Genomic DNA, 18,513 nt, shown 5'->3' with positions numbered 1-18,513 from the left:
CACATTTTTTGCATTCCTCTGGTTTCTCCACAGTGTGAACTATGAAGTTTTATCTGTCGCTCAGTGCTTTCCAAAATTCATTATTTCATAGGACTTCTTTCCTGTGTGGGTTTTCTGATGTGTAATGTGATGAGGTGTGTTTTCTTGCTGAAGGCTTTTCCACATTAGCACTTTGATAGGGTTTTTCTCCTATATGAACTCTAAGAGAGTCGGTGAGCTCTGATATCAGAAGGAAGGTGTTCTTGTGTTTTTGTTGTTGTTGTTTTCTTGGTGTTTCTCCCAGGATGAATTCCCTGATGTGCAGTAAATGTTGACTTCTAGTTAAAAACTTTCCCACATATTTTATATATTTGTGGTTTTCCCCTCTTTGAACTCTGTGACTTAGAGTTTGGAGGATTTCTTAGTATAACTTTTCTACATTTAGAGGATTTCTCCCCAGTGTGAGGTTTCTGCCTTAGAGTCCTGGCTTCCTACTGAAGACTTTTACACACTCCCCACATTCGTTCATACCAGTCTCTCTGATGTGAAAGCTTTGCCACAAGCAGGTTCTGCTTCCTTCTTACGAGCGTCTCATATTCAGTCCACTTGTAATGATTTCCACAGCAGGTGCCATTTTGTGCGCAGTGGGGAATCCTCTATTACTAAACGTGTTATCATATGTAGCACACTTGTGAGGTTTCTCTCCTTTATGAGTTCTCTAATGTATGCAAAGTTTGGACTCCCAGGAGAAGGCTTTTCTACGATCAGTGTGTACCAAGGATCATTTGATATTCAGTGCGGGGTTGACAACTTCCTGAAGGTCTTCCCATGCTATTTACAAGCATAGTTTTGCCTTCTCTGAGGTTCAGTCAATTTGAACTCCTGAATAAAGGCTTTTTTTTTTTTCCAAATTTGTGAAATTTATAAGGCATTCTGCCTGTGTGGTTTCTTTTATGCTGAATAAGAACTGGGCTATGCTTGTTGGCTTTCTCACATTCATTGCCCATGAATGATTTCTTCCCAGTATGAATTCTGTGTTCCAGTGAAAATGGGGCTCTGGATTGGAGGCTTTCCCACATTACGATCACAGTGTTTCTCTCCAGTATGAGTTCTCTAAAGCAGAGGAAGATTACATTTTGATATAAACTTTTATTCACCTATTCGTAAGGGTATCATCTGTGTCCAATGTGTGGAGAGTTGTATAAGGATGGCCTCTCTCATATTAACTATGTGCTCATATCTTTTCACTAGTGTGAATTTTTCAACACATCTATTACATTTATTATAGCTTTGTCACATTTACTACATTTTGTGCTCTTTGGAAATTTTCCCCAAATTCATTACTTTCATTGTCTCTCACTCAGTGACTTCTTGTTGAATAAATATACATTTTTCCAGAAGTTTGGCTTGCATTTTCTGCTGCTTTTTTATGTAGTCGCCAATTTGCAAGACTCCTTCTAAACTGGAATAAAGTGCACAATTCCAGGTGAATCTTTCCAACGTCATTTTGTAGGATAAAACCTCTTCAGAAATACTGTTCTATTGACACCTTTTTTTCTAAATATGAAAAATTCCCAAGTGTAAGTGTTTTCCATTTCCTGAGCTTTGAGGAGGTGGGAAGCCTGCTGCCGTGTGGACAGAGCACTGACAGCTATAGGAGGCTGGGAGTTTCAGAGATGACCTTTCAAGAGCAAAGGGCAGGAACCAAGATGGAGTGCAGCTCTGAACACGGAGACACTGAGGGAGGCTTGGATGAAAGGCAGTCGAGTGTGTGGAGAGGCAGATTAGTGAAGGGACTGGTTTTGGACACTGAGCCTCATCGCTTCGTTTGTGGATTACTCTGGTGGGATACTAACTAGTCTCTGCTTCCTGTGTCTTTCCCCTCCATCCCACACACCAGTATCAAAATCATCATTCCGGGGCACCAGCTCCCCACTCTCATAGGAATGCTGCTATGGGCCCTGCCCTCTTCTGGCACCTGTATCTGGCTGTGATTCATTCTCTTATTTGCCTGCAGACTCAGAAATAGAAATAGCAGGAAGGATACATGGGTCCTGCCCCACATGCTGTTCACTGATATAATCTGGCTGATGAAATATTATTAGCTTATTCTACCAGGGCTCCTCAATGTTGAACTTACCCAAACTATCAACTTCTGAGTTATTTTTTTTCCCATCCTGATCTGCCAGACAGGAAAATTTCCAGGGCCCACAGACTTTGTCTTACCCCAGACACCGTAGACTTCCTTGTCAGCTTTTGTATCTAGAAATTGTACAGTGTCAAGGTTAAGACTTCTTGAGATCAATACCAGCTCTGCCACGTTAGGAAGTGACCTTGGACAAGATGATTAGCCTCTCCCACAGTCGCTGACAGAGTCTCTTTGATCCCTACAGATGCCCACATCACTGACCCCATTTCCCAACATCCACCCTCCCAGTCCTATCAGTCACTATCCACGCAGACCCCGCTCATTACACAAACCCCACAGCTGACCGATCCCAAGACCACCTCTCAGACCCCCCAAATAACATTCCTTCTTCAAAACTGCTCTCTAGAGAAATGTGCGCTGTATTTCCCTCACAAAAATATGAATTCTACACGGGTCTGGCTGTGAAGGGTCTTGAAAGGCTTTGCTTCCCAAGGTTGGCCAAGGGGAACCATGGAAGGGTTTACACAGGTGAGTGCCATGACTGGATCTGTTGGGTGGACAAAGTCACTGGTGGCTGGAGTGGGAGGTGGCCCAGAGGGAACCAGAAAGATTGATGAGGAGCCTGAGGCAATGCACCAAGGGGAATCTGGTGTATCCTCATCTGTAAATATTTATAACCCCATTTTCCCCCCCATCACAATGACTAGAAATGATAACATTACATAACAGTGAGCAATGCTGTACCTTGGTTGAAGTATATTGCTGAAATAAATTAGCAATGGAACCTTAGGTGGTTTTTAAGTTCCCATATTTAAGTTCTTCCAATTTTGGAATTTCTTATTCACTGCAAGGAAAATTAATTGGGAAAGAACAAACTAATTGGAAAACTTCCCAATAGTTATGCTCTGGTAAAATTTATTCATCAATAGCAACGACTTGAAGCTTAGAAATTTAAAGTACAAAACCTGACACCTGGCAATCACTTGTGCCAAGTTCACTGCAGTGGCTGATTGGGCTGTGGTCCTGCCTCTTCCTGTGGAACCTCATCTTGCTAACGCCAAGTCCTCACTCTGGGCTCCACCCACACCTTTTTAATGGCACATAACTAGCCCCTGATAGTTCCTGCCTTGTGTGTCCAAACCTCTTTCCCTGTCTCACTGAACTCAACATTTTTGTGTCTGTTGTTAATTCTAGAGAAGTCCGATGCAACCACGCAATCTACAGCTGGGTCTCTGACACTCTTTCCTGGTACCCCATCTGTGGAAACACGCATCCCACAAACTACAATTATTTTGCTAATTATTTGTGTTTCATTTTGCAATACCTGTCTTCTGTATTTAAGTTCCATGAAAGCAGTACCTAGATGCATGCATACCATCTGTGTATGTACTATGCTTGGCAGAAACTATTAATGGTTATTAAGGGTTATTGCTGTTTCTCTAGCTACTAGCTTTGGTTTTCTGCTTTTGGAATACCTCCACAAGGGCACTCCTAGTAATTGCTCTCATTTGGCCTGCGTCCCGGACCCACCATGGTTATCAGGCCGTGCCCATGAGATATCCCAGGGCTGATGGTCGTGAACCCATGGTTCTTGTACTCAAGCTAGAGGAGCACCTGAACCCTTTCCACTTTGCCAACCCAGGGCTGAGGAAAGGTCTTTTTGTGAAGGAAGTGGGTATGGAAAACCATGCTTGGAAGATAGTTGCAAGGCTGGGGACTTGCTACAATAGCCCTCCACCCAATAGCCACATCAGCCCCACTCCAATGTCTGGAGCCAAGCGGCCCTTCCAGGGTGACCTAGAATGTGTCCATGAAGGAGGGGGGTGAGTGCAGCAGGGAGGCATGTGTGACCTAGAGCTACAATGACTGGGTCACATCCTCAAATCATGCATGTTACCAGCTGTGCAACTTCCGAAATACTTGTAAACCTCTCTGTTCAACTTTCAAGTGGGGATGGGACAGTCTCACATAATTGTGAGGATTAAATGAGTTATTATGTGCAGAGTGCTTACAACAGTACCTGGTCTGAAGGATGTCCTCACATAGTAGCTGCTGTGCCCAGCAACTGGGGATACAACTCTTTCTATTGCACAGCCTGAACTATGGTTTCTGGGACCAGGTAGTTTGGGTGCTCATTGTGGGCAGCTACGACCAGACTGGCCATATAAAGATAAAAACACCCAGAAGCACTACTTTTGGCCATGTCTTAAGAGATAACCAGGTAACACAAATGCAGTTTGTATCTCTTTGAACACTGTGTACTTTCCTCATTTATTTTCAGAAAGACACACTGATGGATCATTCTATGGCAACAATTTTTAAGAACAGTGATGAGTGGCAGACAGGGTAATACACAGGATGAAGAAGAACATGCCCAAGCAACCAAATCCTGGCACTGGCAGAGAATGGTCATTAGCACAACTGAGAAGTTCATGAGTGATGGGAAACAATCAAACCTTGTATTTTCTTTTTCCCTTCACAAACTGGTATAAAATTACTAAAAGTAAAAATATTACCAAAAATATATTTAGCAGGAGTTGAGGCTGGGACCTCTCCCAACTGCAGGCTAGCATAGGGTGGGAGTGTTTTCTGTGTGCACATCACCTTGCTTTCTAATCCAGTTAAACGGAGGGGAGGGCAAAGTGCAGAGGGAAGAGGAGTCAGACAGCTGGAGGCTATGCACTTAGACTAAATTCATGTTCAAGGGAATTAAGTTGTTTTCTCGACCAAAGATGAATGCAATTTAGGGCTGTTTTGTTCCAAGACTCTTGAGGCTCAGGCACCGTCACCGTCACTGGGAAGCCCTAGTCCGCTGAGGGTCAAGGTGCCATTCTAAAAGCTGTTGCTGAATGTGGAGGAAGGCAACGTCTTGGGCAGACACTGCTGGCAGAGCGAGGCAAGCTCAGTCGGCGGGGGAGAACCCAGGCGCCCAATCTATCACCTGGAGATGGGACGACCTGACAAGAGAGCATTGGAGGAATGTGAAAGAGGAAACTGGAGCAATTATTTTTCCCCCAAGAGCTGGCAGTTTCAGGGGTATTCATGGGAGCCCACAGACAATGATGATTTTTAACAAAGTTTACAGTGCTAATCCTCTTCTCAAACCCTTCCCCCAGGCAGAGGGGAATTGGCCCTTCCACTGGGTTTGCCTACTGGGCGATTCCACAGTAGGCCAGGGGAGCTCTGACGTGTCAGATGTGGGAGGTGGGGTCTAGGTCTGCTTCTCTGGCTCCTCTCTCTCTAGTCCCGACAAAGGGGTGGGGAGACTGGCTCAATCATTATCCTGCGATGGCATAGTCATGGGTGCGCTGACAGGGCAGGGAGCAAACCCAGACTGAGGGCCTCCAGGCTGCACGGACTGTGGTGCAGGAACAGAAGCTGGAGCCGTTCCTGGGATGGAGGAGGCTCTCAGAGGGCAGCCGGTCTTGGCTCTGGCTCAACTGCAGGCACAGGCCCCGTGGCATCAGCTCTCATTAAACACAAACAAAATGAACAATGAACTCAGCTGAGCAGTGTTCCACAGGGATTCAAGGTTTAGGACCAGGCAGGCCCTATGGCTAGTACTGAAGGCAAGGATCTGTAGCAGCAACCGGGTTTTCGGGTTTCTTGTGGAATCTGGGGCCGCCAGCCCTGTGAGGCTGCAGATGAACACGTGTGGGCCCAATGTACAAAGAGCTCCAAGTCACCCCTTGAAATGCTGCTTCACCTGCAGCTTGGTAGGGGAGAAAGTATGAGCTGCTTATCCCCCCTCCCCAACACACACAGGAGATGCCTGCCCACACTGGCAGCCTTTATTCAATGGAAGCTGAATTTAGAGAACTTAGGCTTTAGAGTGGCTGGAAGCTTCCAAGTCTGTGTTCAACCTGGAGCCTACTGATTCCACCAAGACACAGACTATCCTCTTCTGCACCTCCGTGGGCTAAGAACTTGCCACTCCGTCTCCCAGAACAACGGTTGACTTGCTCTTCCGTCTTCATGATGTGGTGTGTTCCAGTTTGCAGTAGTGTGGGCTCCCCATCCTTTGGGGTGGGGAAGGGGACAGCGCTACCAGTGGCTGTGTGTGTGAAGGCACACATGTTATCTCTGTGATTTCTACTGAGCAGTGAGGAACCAAAGATGGAAAAGGAACCGTACCTGCAGGAACAGAGTATCGCTAAAACTTTTGGGCATGGATAATGCCCTGCCAGGGAATGTCATGATGCTCTCGACTTCTTCACCCATGGAATTACTCTACAGATAGCTCACCACTGTCAGAATGGGACAGTCTCTAAATAGTAGAATACCCAGATGGAGGAGAGGAAATGCCCACTTTCAAATGCCAAAGCATAAATTCCAAGCTGTTTGTCCTGTGAACACAGTCAAGACCTTCAGAAAACTGGACAGGTCAGGGACCAGGATGCAGCAGTTAATGTTCTGGGGTTAACGAATATATACTCTAGTGCAGTGGACACAGAGGACTGCCAGCCAAGGGCAAGAGAGGGGGTCAGAGCCTTTGAGAAGCGGCTTTGGGGCTCTAACTCGTGTCAGTTGCATGTTAAGAAATGACAAGTCACAGAAGCTGAGGGGGCCTAGAACACTGCTAGGGGGTTGGATTGTCACATCTGAAGCCGAGCAGTCCCTTGACTGGGGTAAGTACAGCGAGGAACAACTGGAGGTAATGTCTACACAAACTAAGCCCCTACTTTAAGGTTCCATCCCAGTGTCAGAGTCAAGGTGAGGCCCAGAGGAACTGGGGGACTCAAGAAGTTTGATCGACCTCTGCCTCACAGGGGTCCCGAGTTCTGAATGCTGGGTCTGGGTGCGATATCCCAGAATCACGGACTGTTTATATGAGGCCACATTCCCCAAGGGCAAATGGGGTGATAAGTGACATGATGTCACCAGTTAGGAGGTGGTAAATCAAGAGGGACACACCATTCAAATGAGTTGTCCCAGGAGGAGAATATGGGTAAGCAGCCAGTGGACACCGAAGTCAGGGAAATCTGAGAAGATGGTTTGAAGCATAACGTGGGAAACATAATTTAAGTAACTCCGGGGCCAATGCATGGTGACTACACTTTCCTTACACCGGGAAAGTGGGTGGGTGAGAACAAAGGGTTCCATTGAAAGTAGAAACCCTCTTATATAAAAGAAGTGAGTGAAATGCTTATAGACCATTTTCTTTTTTGTTCCTTTGCTTCTCAACCTGGTCTTTTACAATTTTATAATTTCTCTTAATAGTAAAAATGTAAATTTGATCATCTAATTTCTATGTTGTTAATGAAGCCTGATTTTGGTTATGATATTTGATAATTCAGACTAATTAAACATTACTGGTATTCAATCGAGGCAGTTCTGAACTAGGAGGGCATGCCATTCTTAAATTCTTAAACCCACAATCCCGTGAAGCTGGATTCTCCATAAATAAAAATTCCATCTTCGGGTAGGCTTTCATGGCTGTTCTCTGGAATGGATTCTCTTACATTCAATAATTAATATATTCGGTCTCAAAGCTCTGCCATATAAACTATAATCCTATCACTTTTCTCCAATATGATGTCTCTGATGCTGAATGAGGTTTGCAGTCTGGTTGAAAGCTTTCCCGCATTTATTACATTTATAGGGCTTCTCTCCTGTGTGAATCCTCTGATGTTGAGTAAGGTGTGTGCTTCGAATAAAGGCTTTCCCGCAGATTTTACATTTGTAAGGTTTTTCCCTGGTGTGGATTCTCTTATGTTGAGTGAGGGCTGAATGGTCACTGAAGGCTTTCTCACACATATTACATGTATAAGGTTTTTCCCCAGTATGAATTCTCTGATGTTGGGCTAGGGCTGATTGATCCCTGAACGCTTTCTCACACAAACCACATCTGTAAGGTTTCTCTCCAGTATGAATTTTCCGATGTCGAGCGAAGGATGAATTATCCCTGAAAGCTTTCCCACATTCACTACACTTATAAGGTTTCTCTCCAGTATGAATCCTCTGATGCTCAGTAAGGGAAGAGTTCACCCTGAAGGCCTTTCCACATTCGTTACATTCAAAGGGCTTCTCTCCAGTGTGAATTCTTTGATGCTGAAGAAAACTTGTACTCTGATTAAAGGCTTTCCCACATTCATTACATTTATAGGGTTTCTCTCCACTATGAATATTCTGGTGTTTGGTAAGATGTGCCCTGCACACAAAGGCTTTGTCACATATGTTACATTTAAAAGGTTTCTCTCCAGTGTGTATTCTATGATGGTGGGCAAGGTGTATGTTTCGGATAAAAGCTTTCCCACATAGATTGCATTCGAAAGGTTTCTCTCCGGTGTGAATTTTCTGATGGTAAGTGAGTGAGGAGCTCACGGAGAAGGCCTTGCCACATTCCTTACATTCGTACGGTTTCTCGCCAGTGTGAATTCTTTGGTGATGGATGAGGTGTGTACTCTGGTGAAAGGCTTTCCCACATTCTCTACATTCATATCGTTTCTCTTTAATAACAGTTTTCTGATTTGCATTCAGTTTTTCAGTATGAACTTTCTGATGTTTATTAAGGGTTGAACTCTTAGTGAAGACTTTTCCACACTCACTACACTCGAAGGCTTTTTTGCTAGCTTGAAATCCCTGACTCTGAACAACAGATGAGCTCACAGTGCAGTGCTTCCCAGGTTCATCCCTGGTCTGAGCACTGAGCAGAGAGGGGGTTTTCTGGTGAGCAAGTACCCCCTGGCCTCCATGCTGCCATTCCAACAGGCTATCGTATTTCCAGTGACTATCTCTAGTGAATCCGTTCTTTATCATCCACTGATCCAAGTCTTCATCAGTAATACCCTCCTTGAGAGGAGAGTTCTTACTCACGGGCATAGTCATCCAGTCTGAAAGACATCAAACATAATCATATGTTTTATCTCCTTAGGGTAAGAAGATAAGCCTGTTTATAATGCTGACAAAGAGGCTGCAGTTTTGAAGGCATCTTGAAGGGAAGATAGGGCAGGAAAGGGGAAGAGAGGTGAACAGAGGACACGGCAGGTAGGGGTTGATTTAATGGAAGATGTCTGAAGCAGGACAGCTTGGGAACTTAGTCAGAAGTCACAGGCTTGGGTTGGGATCCTGAGTACAATACTCATTTTCTTTGTGATTACAGAGAAGTTACCTGACTTTCTAAGCCTCAAAAAGCCTATGCAGACCCTACTATGCTAATAGATTAAAAAAGAAAAAAAAGTACCTTGTCTATCTTAGTGGTATGGTCTTTATTTTTTTTTAAAGATTTATTTATTTATTTATTTGACAGAGAGACACAGTGAGAGAGGGAACACAAGCAGGGGGAGCGGGAGAGGGAGAAGCAGGCTTCCTGCGGAGCAGGGAGCCCGATGTGGGGCTCGATTCCAGGACCCTGGGATCACGACCTGAGCCGAAGGCAGACGCTTAATGACTGAGCCACCCAGGCGCCCCAGGGGTATGGTCTTTAAAATAACCTAGATAACCTAGGCCTTAGGAAACCAGGGAAACTAGAGGTCAACACTTGGTAGAGAAGCAATTCAATTCCTTTAACTACTAAAAGCAACATTTTTATGTTTTATAGACTCATTTTAGCATTCAGATGGCTAATAAAAAGGCCACTATAAAGGTTGTGTGAGGGTGCCTGGGGGCTCAGTTGGTTAAATGACTGCCTTTGGCTCAGGTCATGATCCTAGAGTCCCTGGATCGAGTCCCGCATCGAGCTCCCTGCTCAGCGGGGAGTCTGCTTTGCCCTCTGACCCTCCCCCCTCTCATGTGCTCTCTCTCTCTCTCAAATAAATAAATAAAATCTTTAAAAAAAAATAAAGGTTGTGTGAAACACTCTGCTAATAAAATTAGGACCTCCTACTACTGATGAGGAAGTAAAGTCTTTAAACCTATACAAATAATTTAACATCTATATGAGGAAAATGTACCATGAGGACGTATATGTGAGGATGGAAAATTAGAAACAAAGCAGCAAATCTGCCTGGATATATGCAGTACATCTTAAGAGAGTGAGGCCCTGACTGGGGAAAGCAGTATACTAATCACTAGAAATGGGACTCTGCTACTGGGATACGAGCCCTGGTCCCATGCATTATCTGACAGAATCACTTCTCTCCCCACAGACAAATTCTGTACTTACTCAACAATTGTCTCACTTGGTTTCATGGTACAGGCAGACCTCAGAGATACTGCAGGTTCTGCTCCAGACTGCTGCAATACAGTGAATTTTGCAATAAAGGGGGTCGAATGAACTTTTTGGTTTCCCAGTGCATGTAAAAGTTACGTTTACACTACATTGTAGTCTATTAAGTAGCGCAGCCTTATGTCTAGAAAAACACTCTATATGCCAAATTATAAAGCACTTTATTGCTAAAAATATGCTAACCAGCATTTGAGCTTTCAGCAAAATCTTTTTGCTAGTGGAGGGTCCTGCCTCAGTGTTGATGGCTGCTGAATGACGGTTGCTGAAGGCTGGGGTGGCTATGGCAATTTCTTAAAATAAGACAACAATGAAGTCTGCTGCATCGATGGACCCTTCCCTTTCAGGAATGATTTCTCTGTGGCATGAGGTGTTGTTGATAGCATTTTACCCACAGTAGAACTTCTTTCAAAATTGGAGTCAATCTCTCAAACACACTGCTTCAGTTTTATCAACTAACTTTATGTCATATTCTAAATATTGTGTTGTCATGTCAACAACCTTCACAGCATCCTCATCAGTAGAGTCCATGCCAAGAAACCACTCTCTTTGCTCATCTGTAAGAAGGAACTCCTCATCTGTTCAAGTTGTCTTATGAGCTTGCAGCAATTCAGTCCCATCTTCAGGCTCCACTTCTAATGCTAGTTCTCTTGCTCTTTCTACCACATCTGCAGTGACTTCCTCCACTGAAGTCTTGCACCCCTCCAAGTCATCCATGAGTGTTGGAATCAACTTCCAAACTCCTATTAATATTGATTTTTTGACCTGTGACCATAAATTATGAATGTTCTTAATGGTATCTAGAATAGTGAATCCTTTCCAGAGGTTTAACTATTTTATTGCAAGAATTAACAAAATGTGACACAGAGATGTGAAGTGAGCCAACACTGTGGGGAAAATGGCACCAATAGATTTGCTCGACGCAGGATAACCACAAACCTTCAATTTGTAAGAAATGCATATCTGCACAGCACAACAGAATGAGGTATGTCCATATTAACACGCAGAGTTCTGGACTGCATACTAGTTTTTCCTATGTATTTGTGAATATCTGCCTTTGATGTTAAGTCTATTTAAGACTTTGTACTAAGAAAAGAAACGATAAGAGCTAGATACTACTGTGGCAGTGATGCAAAGATGCCTGGAAAATCCTATCAAGAACAAGCCTCCTCATCACTTTTTTTTCCTACACACTCCAGAAAATCTACAAAGAGCTATAATCAACAAAACCAAACTAAACTAACCCCTTTACTTATCTGGAAAAGACAGTTAAACAGGTGCATTTTAAAGCTAAAATCCTGGTGAGCTCACAATAATGTTGCTCAAAACAAAAATCGTCAGTTAAATGCCAGGATTGCCAAATCTTAACACCTTAAGGGCTGGCTTTCACTTCTGGACCTGGTAAAGTAGGCAGTGGCAGACATTCCTGCAGAAAACAACTAGAAAATCTTAAACGATAAACAAAAATTCTGTCTAAAGGCATATGTCACTCGAGGCCAATCTGATACTCTAATATTTGAGAGAGAAGGGAAATATAGAAAGGTAATCCCAATACTTACCAGTTTTTTCCTTATAGAATTTGCTGAATTCTAAAACTTCTCAGGGCAAGAGACCAAAGCTAAGCAGAATTTCAAACTTTTCTAATCTTAAGAAAATATGGTGCCAAAAACTGAGATCAGGATCTTCCAAAGAAGGGGGTAGTGGTCACAGTAAACATGTAAAGCTCTCAGTAGGCACTCCTGGAGGGCTACAACCTAGTAGCAAGGCAAACAAGAGATAAGCAAAGCTTTATAAACACCACAACCTAATCTCCAGCTAACACGTCCCTGGTTGGATTAAGGTGGTTCCCATACACTCACTATCTGCCAGAAGAAAAGGTAAATCTTCTCTGGACGAATATAACATCACCCAGAGCCTCTTCACTTCTTCAAATACAGTATCAGGGATTCAATCAAAATTTACTGGAGTACTAAGAAATTAAGTCAAGAGAAAAACCAGATAATACACAAAGACCCACAGAACCTGGTATCAGATACCAAAGTTATCAAACATGGATTTTAAGATAACCGGGATTAGTATGTTCAATAAAACAAATAAGAATGAGAATTTCAACAGAAGATTGGAACCAATGAATCAAATGAAAGTTCTAGAAAAGAATAATTGAAATTAAGAACTGAAGAGATATATTTAATAGTATATTGAACATAGCAGAAGGGAGCAATAGTGCACTGGAAAAATACATAAGCAGAAAACATCTATGGTAAAACTTGCTGAAAAAAATTAAAAAGAAACATAGAAGACATGATGAAGAGACTGAACATATGTGTGACGAGTTCTAGAATGGAAGAAAGAAAGAAATGGGACAAAAATACTATCTGAAAAATATGAAGGCTGAAAAATGAATTTGAGAAGCACTAGAGATTCCAAGCAGGATAAATACAAAGAAAATCCATCTAAACACATGACTACTGAAAACCTAAGTTTAATCTTGACAGTTACTTGACAGGAAAACAAATACATTACTTTTAAAGAAGAAAAAAGTAAGACTGACAGCCATCTTTTCAACAAAATCAATGGAAGCCAGAAAAAAATGAAACATCAGGAAGTGTTGAAAGAACCTAATTGCCAAACAGAATTCAACAGAAAGAAAATATCCTTAAAAAGTGAATATGAAATGGGTGTTTCTATACAAATAAAAACAAGGGACTCTCCCACCAGCAGATCCATATTTAAAAAAAAACAGTAACAAGTATGTCTAGGCATAAGAAAATCCCAGGTGGAAACATGGAAATGTAAGAAGGAATGAAAAGCTATAGGAAAAGTAAATATGTTAATACATGTATTATTGCACACAATAATTATGTCTTGAGAGGTTGAAAATATATATGTAATTAAATATACATAGCAAAAATAACACGAAAGAGATGAATGGATAAAGAAGATGTGGTATTTTTTTTTATACAATGGAATATTATGCAGCCATCAAAAAAACCTGAAATCTTGCCATTTGCAACGACATGGATGGAACTAGAGGGTATTATGGTAAGCGAAATAAGTCAATCAGAGAAAGACACGTATCATATGACCTCACTGATATGAGGAATTCTTAATCTCAGGAAACAAACTGAGTGTTGCTGGAGTGGTGGGGGCTGGGAGGGATGGGGTGGCTGGGTGATGGACATTGGGGAGGGTATGTGCTAAGGTGAGCGCTGTGAATTGTGCAAGACTGATGAATCACGGACCTGTACCTCTGAAACAAATAATACATTATATGTTAAAAAAAAAAGAAGATAGCAGGAAGGGAAAAATGAAGGGGGGGCGAATCAGAGGGGGAGATGAACCATGAGAGATTATGGACTCTGAGAAACAACCTGAGGGTTCTAGAGGGGAGTGGGTGGGGGAATGGGTTAGCCTGGTGATGGGTATTAAAGAGGGCACGCACTGAATGGAGCACTGGGTGTTATATGCAAACAATGAATCATGGAACACTACGTCAAAAAAAATAAATTAATTACAAAAAAATAACAAGAAAGGTGGGAGGAGTTAATATTTTAAGGTACTAGCAAAAAAGTGTAATAGTTAGAGAAGAATATATTAACAAGCATTAGGATGAAAATAAAGCAAGAGAAGGCAAAACGAAAGACAAAAGATAATTTAAAGTAGGTGAGTAAAACACAAAATAAATGTGAAGATAACAGATATCCAATCCCATACATATTATTATTATTATTATTTTAAAGATTTTATTTATTTATTTGACAGAGAGAGAGAGCACAAGCAGGCAGAGTGGCAGGCAGATGGAGAGGGAGAAGCAGAATCCCCGCTGAGCAGGGAGCCGGATGTTGGGCTCGATCCCAAGACCTCAGGATCATGACCTGAGCCGGAGGCAGCCACTTAACCAACTGAGCCACCCAGGCGCCCCTCCCATACATATTAGTAACTGGTTTAAATATCCTATTAAAAAACTAAGATTGTAAGACTGTATTAAAAATAATCCAACTAGGGCGCCTGGGTGGCTCAGTTGGTTAAGCAACTGCCTTCGGCTCAGGTCATGATCCTGGGGTCCTGGGATCAAGTCCCACATCAGGCTCCCAGCTCAGCGGGGAGCCTGCTTCTCCCTCTGACCCTCTCCCCTCTCATGCTGTTTTTCCTCTCTCTCTCAAATAAATAAATAAATAAAATCTTAAAAAAAAAATCCAACTAGATGCTTATTAGAAGAGAAATACCAAAACATAGACATAGAAATATAGAAAAGAATGAAAAGGATTTATCATGCAAGCACTAACCACAAGAAAGCTGATATATGTATCAGACAAATCTTATAGTTTTAGAAAAAATAGACTTTCAGATATTTCATATTGACAGAAGGGACAGTTCTCTAGGAACATATTACAAGTCTACATTTGCACATAACTTCACAATGTGTAAAGTAGAAACTGAGAAAATGAAAAGCAAAAATAGAGAAATCTTAACAATCCTAGTAATGTATGTTCACACACCACTCTCAATAACTCAGAAATCAAACCTTTAAGAATGGAGATGATCTGGGCGCCTGGGTGGCTCAGTTGGTTAAGTGACTGCCTTCGGCTCAGGTCATGATCCTGGAGTCCCAGGATCGAGTCCCGCATCGGGCTCCCTGCTCAGCGGGGAGTCTGCTTCTCCCTCTGACCCTCCCCCTCTCATGCTCTCTCTCTCCTATTCTCTCTCTCAAATAAATAAATAAAAATCTTAAAAAAAAAAAGAATGGAGATGATCTCAACAATCTGATAAACAAATCTCAATTAACAGACTTGAAAATAGTATACCCAACAATGACAGAGTATGTATTATTAGTGCGTACAGAACATTTACCAAAACTGACCTTATACTGAACTGTAAATGAATACATTACACAGGACTGAGAGCATTCAGAATATGTTCTCTGAACTCAGTAGAATTAAGCTGGAAATGAACAACAAAATACCAAAAAGATACTTAAAAAATCCACAGATATTTCTAAATTAAGCAATACATTTCTAAATAACTGATAGAGGAAAGAAAAAAAAATCATAACAAAAATTAGAAAATAATTTAAATGATAATAAAAATATTAAATGAAACTGATGCAGCTATAGTCATGTGTAGAAGGAAATGTACATCTCAAGAAATTAGAAAAATAGCAAATGAAACACAAAGGAGAAGGAAAGAAATAATAAAGACAACAAATCAATAACTTAATAAAAACTGATAGACTTCTAGCAACACTAATCAAGAAGATAGAACGCACACAATAACTATGTGTGTGCTTTACTAATTACTAATTATCATTAATGACTAATTATCAATAATGATTACTAATATTACTAATTAATTGCTAATATCAATTACTAATATCAATAATGATAAAGATGACATCAGGACAGATTCCACAGAGACTTATAAGACAATAACATAATAAGGAAACTTTATGCTAATAAGTTTGGGCACTTAGACAAAAGGCTCAAATTCCTAGAAAGGTACCAAAAAAGAAACAGAAAATTTGAATGGTCCTACATCTAATAAATAAATTGAATTTCATTTTAAAACTTTCTCACAGGGGTGCTTGGGGTGGCAGAGTAGGTTAAGTGGCTGACTTTTGATTTCAGCTCAGGTCATGATCTCAGGGTCCTGGGGTCAAGCCCCGTATTGGGCTCTGTGCTCAGTGGTCAGTCTGCTTAAGGATTCTCTCTCTCCCTCTGCCCCGCCCCCAGCTTGTGCTCACGCTCTCTCTCTCTCTCAGATAAATAAATCTTTAAAAAAATAAATATATAGAAACTTCTCACAACGAAATTGCCAGGCAGAGCTGCCTTCACTAGTGAATTTGTCTAAACATTTAAAGGAGAAATAACACCAATCTTACACAAGCTCTTTTAGAGAACTAAAGAGAACAAACATTTCTAATTGGTTTTATGAAGTTAGCACAACCTGCCAGAATCTGATGAGGACAATTAAAAAAAAAAAGAATCACAGACCATTCTTTCTTATCAACACAAATGCAAAATTCCTAAAAGAAACATTCAGCAAAAGGAATATAAAAAAGTGATGTAAAAAAGGATAATGGAGGGGCACCTGGGTGGCTCAGTCGTTAAGCATCTGCTTTCGGCTCAGGTCATGGTCCCAGAGTCCTGGGATCAGCCCCGCATCGGGCTCCCTGCTCAGTGGGAAGCCTGCTTCTCCCTCTCCCACTCTCCCTGCTTATGTTCCCTCTCTTGCTGTCTCTGTCAAGTAAATAAATAAAATCTTAAAAAAAAAAAAAAGGATAATGGATCACAAATAAGTTGAAACTCAACATTGTTTTCACATTTCAATCACCCAGTGTCATTCACCATATTAACAAAATACAGGAGAAAAATGGTATCATTCTTTCAATAGATGCTGAAAAGGCACCTGACCCAATTCAATACCCAGTCATGATAAAAACTCAGTAAAGTAGGAGTAGAACATAACTTCCTTAATCTGATAGAGAGTACCTACAAAAAATCTACACAAAACATCACAGTTAATTGCAAAATACTGAAAACATTGCCCTGAGACTACAATGAAAAAAAGTGCCTGTTATCAAAATTTCTTTTTTTTTTAAGTTTATTTATTTAAGTAATCTCTACACCCAAAGTGGGGCTCGAACTCATGTCCCTGAGATCAAGAGTCACATGCTCTTTGACTGAGTCAGCCAGGCGTCCTGTTATTACAATTTCTATTTAAAGTTGTACTAGAAGTCTTAACCAGTGCAAGTAAAGAAAGAAAAAAAAATCATTATTCTCAGATAATATGATTATATTCATATAAAACAACAAAATAATCTAATCTATTAGAATTAATAAGGGAACTTAGTAAAGTTGCTGGACATAAGATCAATATATAAAAATCAATAGTCTATCTATATATCAGCAACAAATAATTGGAAAAGAAAACTTTCAGAAGATTTTATAATTATATCAAAAACAAAAAATACTCAGAAATAAATATAATGAAAGATGTGCAAGAACCATACAAATAAAATGACAAAAAATTTCAGAGAAATTATACAGGAAACCTAAACAAACATAGGGATAAAACATGTTCACAGGATGGAACACTACCAATTCTCCCCATTTAAGCTACAGACTCAGGCCAATTCTTATTAAAATCCCAGCAGAAATTTTGTGGAAACTGAATAGTCAATTCAAAAATTCTAAAAGCAAAGAAAAGAATAAAGCTGGAAGACGTATATCATCAATTGTGAGACTCATTATAATGTCAGAGTAATGAAAACAGTATTGTATTGGCACAAGATTAGACAAAAAGAATGAAACAGAATAGAGTCTAGGAACAGTCCTATATTCCAACAGACCAATGCAAGAGATTATAGAATCCAGAATCAGACCCATGCACATGTAGTCGCCATATGACAAAGGAGATACTGCAATACAGTGAGGAGAAAGACAGTCTTTTCAGTAAACCATCCTGGGTCAACTGGATACCCATATGGAAAACAATGAACGATAAATCTTCCATGTTGATTTCAGACCAAAGTACGAAAGACAAAAGAATAAAGCTGCTACAGGAAAACAAAGATCTTCATGGCCTTCAACGTCTTATGTAGGACACAAAAAGCATTAACCACAAGGGGCAAAAAGACAAAACAAAACAAAACCACAAAAACCCACACCCTGATTAACAGGACTATCTTAAAAATTTAGAACTTATTTATCAAATGACACTATTATTCAAAGTGGGAAACAACATTTGCAATACACATACATATACATGACATTTGAGGACTCAAATCCCAAATACGCAACCTTATCAATCAATAAGAAAAGATAGGCGTCTGCCTTCGGCTCAGGTCATGATCCCACGGTCCTGGGATCGAGCCCCACGTTGGGCTCCCTGCTCAGCGGGAAGCCTGCTTCTCCCTCTCCCACTCCCCCTGCTTATGTTCCCTCTCTTGCTGTGTCTCTCTCTGGCAAATAAATAAATAAAATCATAAAAAAAAAAGATTAGACAACTATATAGAAAATAATGGAAAGACTGATAGGTACTTTACAAAAGAGGATATTAGGGGCACCTGAGTGGCACTTAAATGTCCGGCTGTTGGTGTTGGCTCAGGTCATGATCTCAGGGTTGTGAGATCAAGCCCCAAGTTGGGCCCTGCACTCAGCGTGGAGTCTGCTTGAGATTCTCTCCCTCTCCCTCTGCCCCTCCCGCTTGTGCTCTCTCTCTC

The 18,513-nt window shown here is 41.2% G+C and overlaps 1 protein-coding gene across 4 annotated transcripts in view; it reads right to left on the bottom strand.

The window, feature by feature from the left end:
- Positions 1–4,392: 4,392 nt before the first annotated feature.
- ZNF454 (zinc finger protein 454) overlaps positions 4,393–18,513 on the bottom strand; it is a 24,656-nt gene continuing 10,535 nt past the window's right edge. For all 4 annotated transcript variants that reach the window (XM_025862684.2, XM_025862685.2, XM_025862686.2 and 1 more), the window contains exon 5: positions 4,393–8,961. In XM_025862684.2, the coding sequence (XP_025718469.1) occupies positions 7,646–8,961 (1,316 nt within the window). In that variant the 3' untranslated portion in view covers positions 4,393–7,645. The remainder of the gene's footprint in view (positions 8,962–18,513) is intronic.

The sequence above is a fragment of the Callorhinus ursinus genome, unplaced genomic scaffold, assembly GCF_003265705.2.
Source record: "Callorhinus ursinus isolate GAN/ISIS: 27379988/994484 unplaced genomic scaffold, GSC_fseal_2.0 scaffold81, whole genome shotgun sequence".
In the NCBI taxonomy this organism is placed as follows: domain Eukaryota; kingdom Metazoa; phylum Chordata; class Mammalia; order Carnivora; family Otariidae; genus Callorhinus; species Callorhinus ursinus.
The sequence above is the reverse complement of the archived record's forward strand: the minus strand, read 5'-3'. Positions and strand labels throughout refer to the sequence as shown.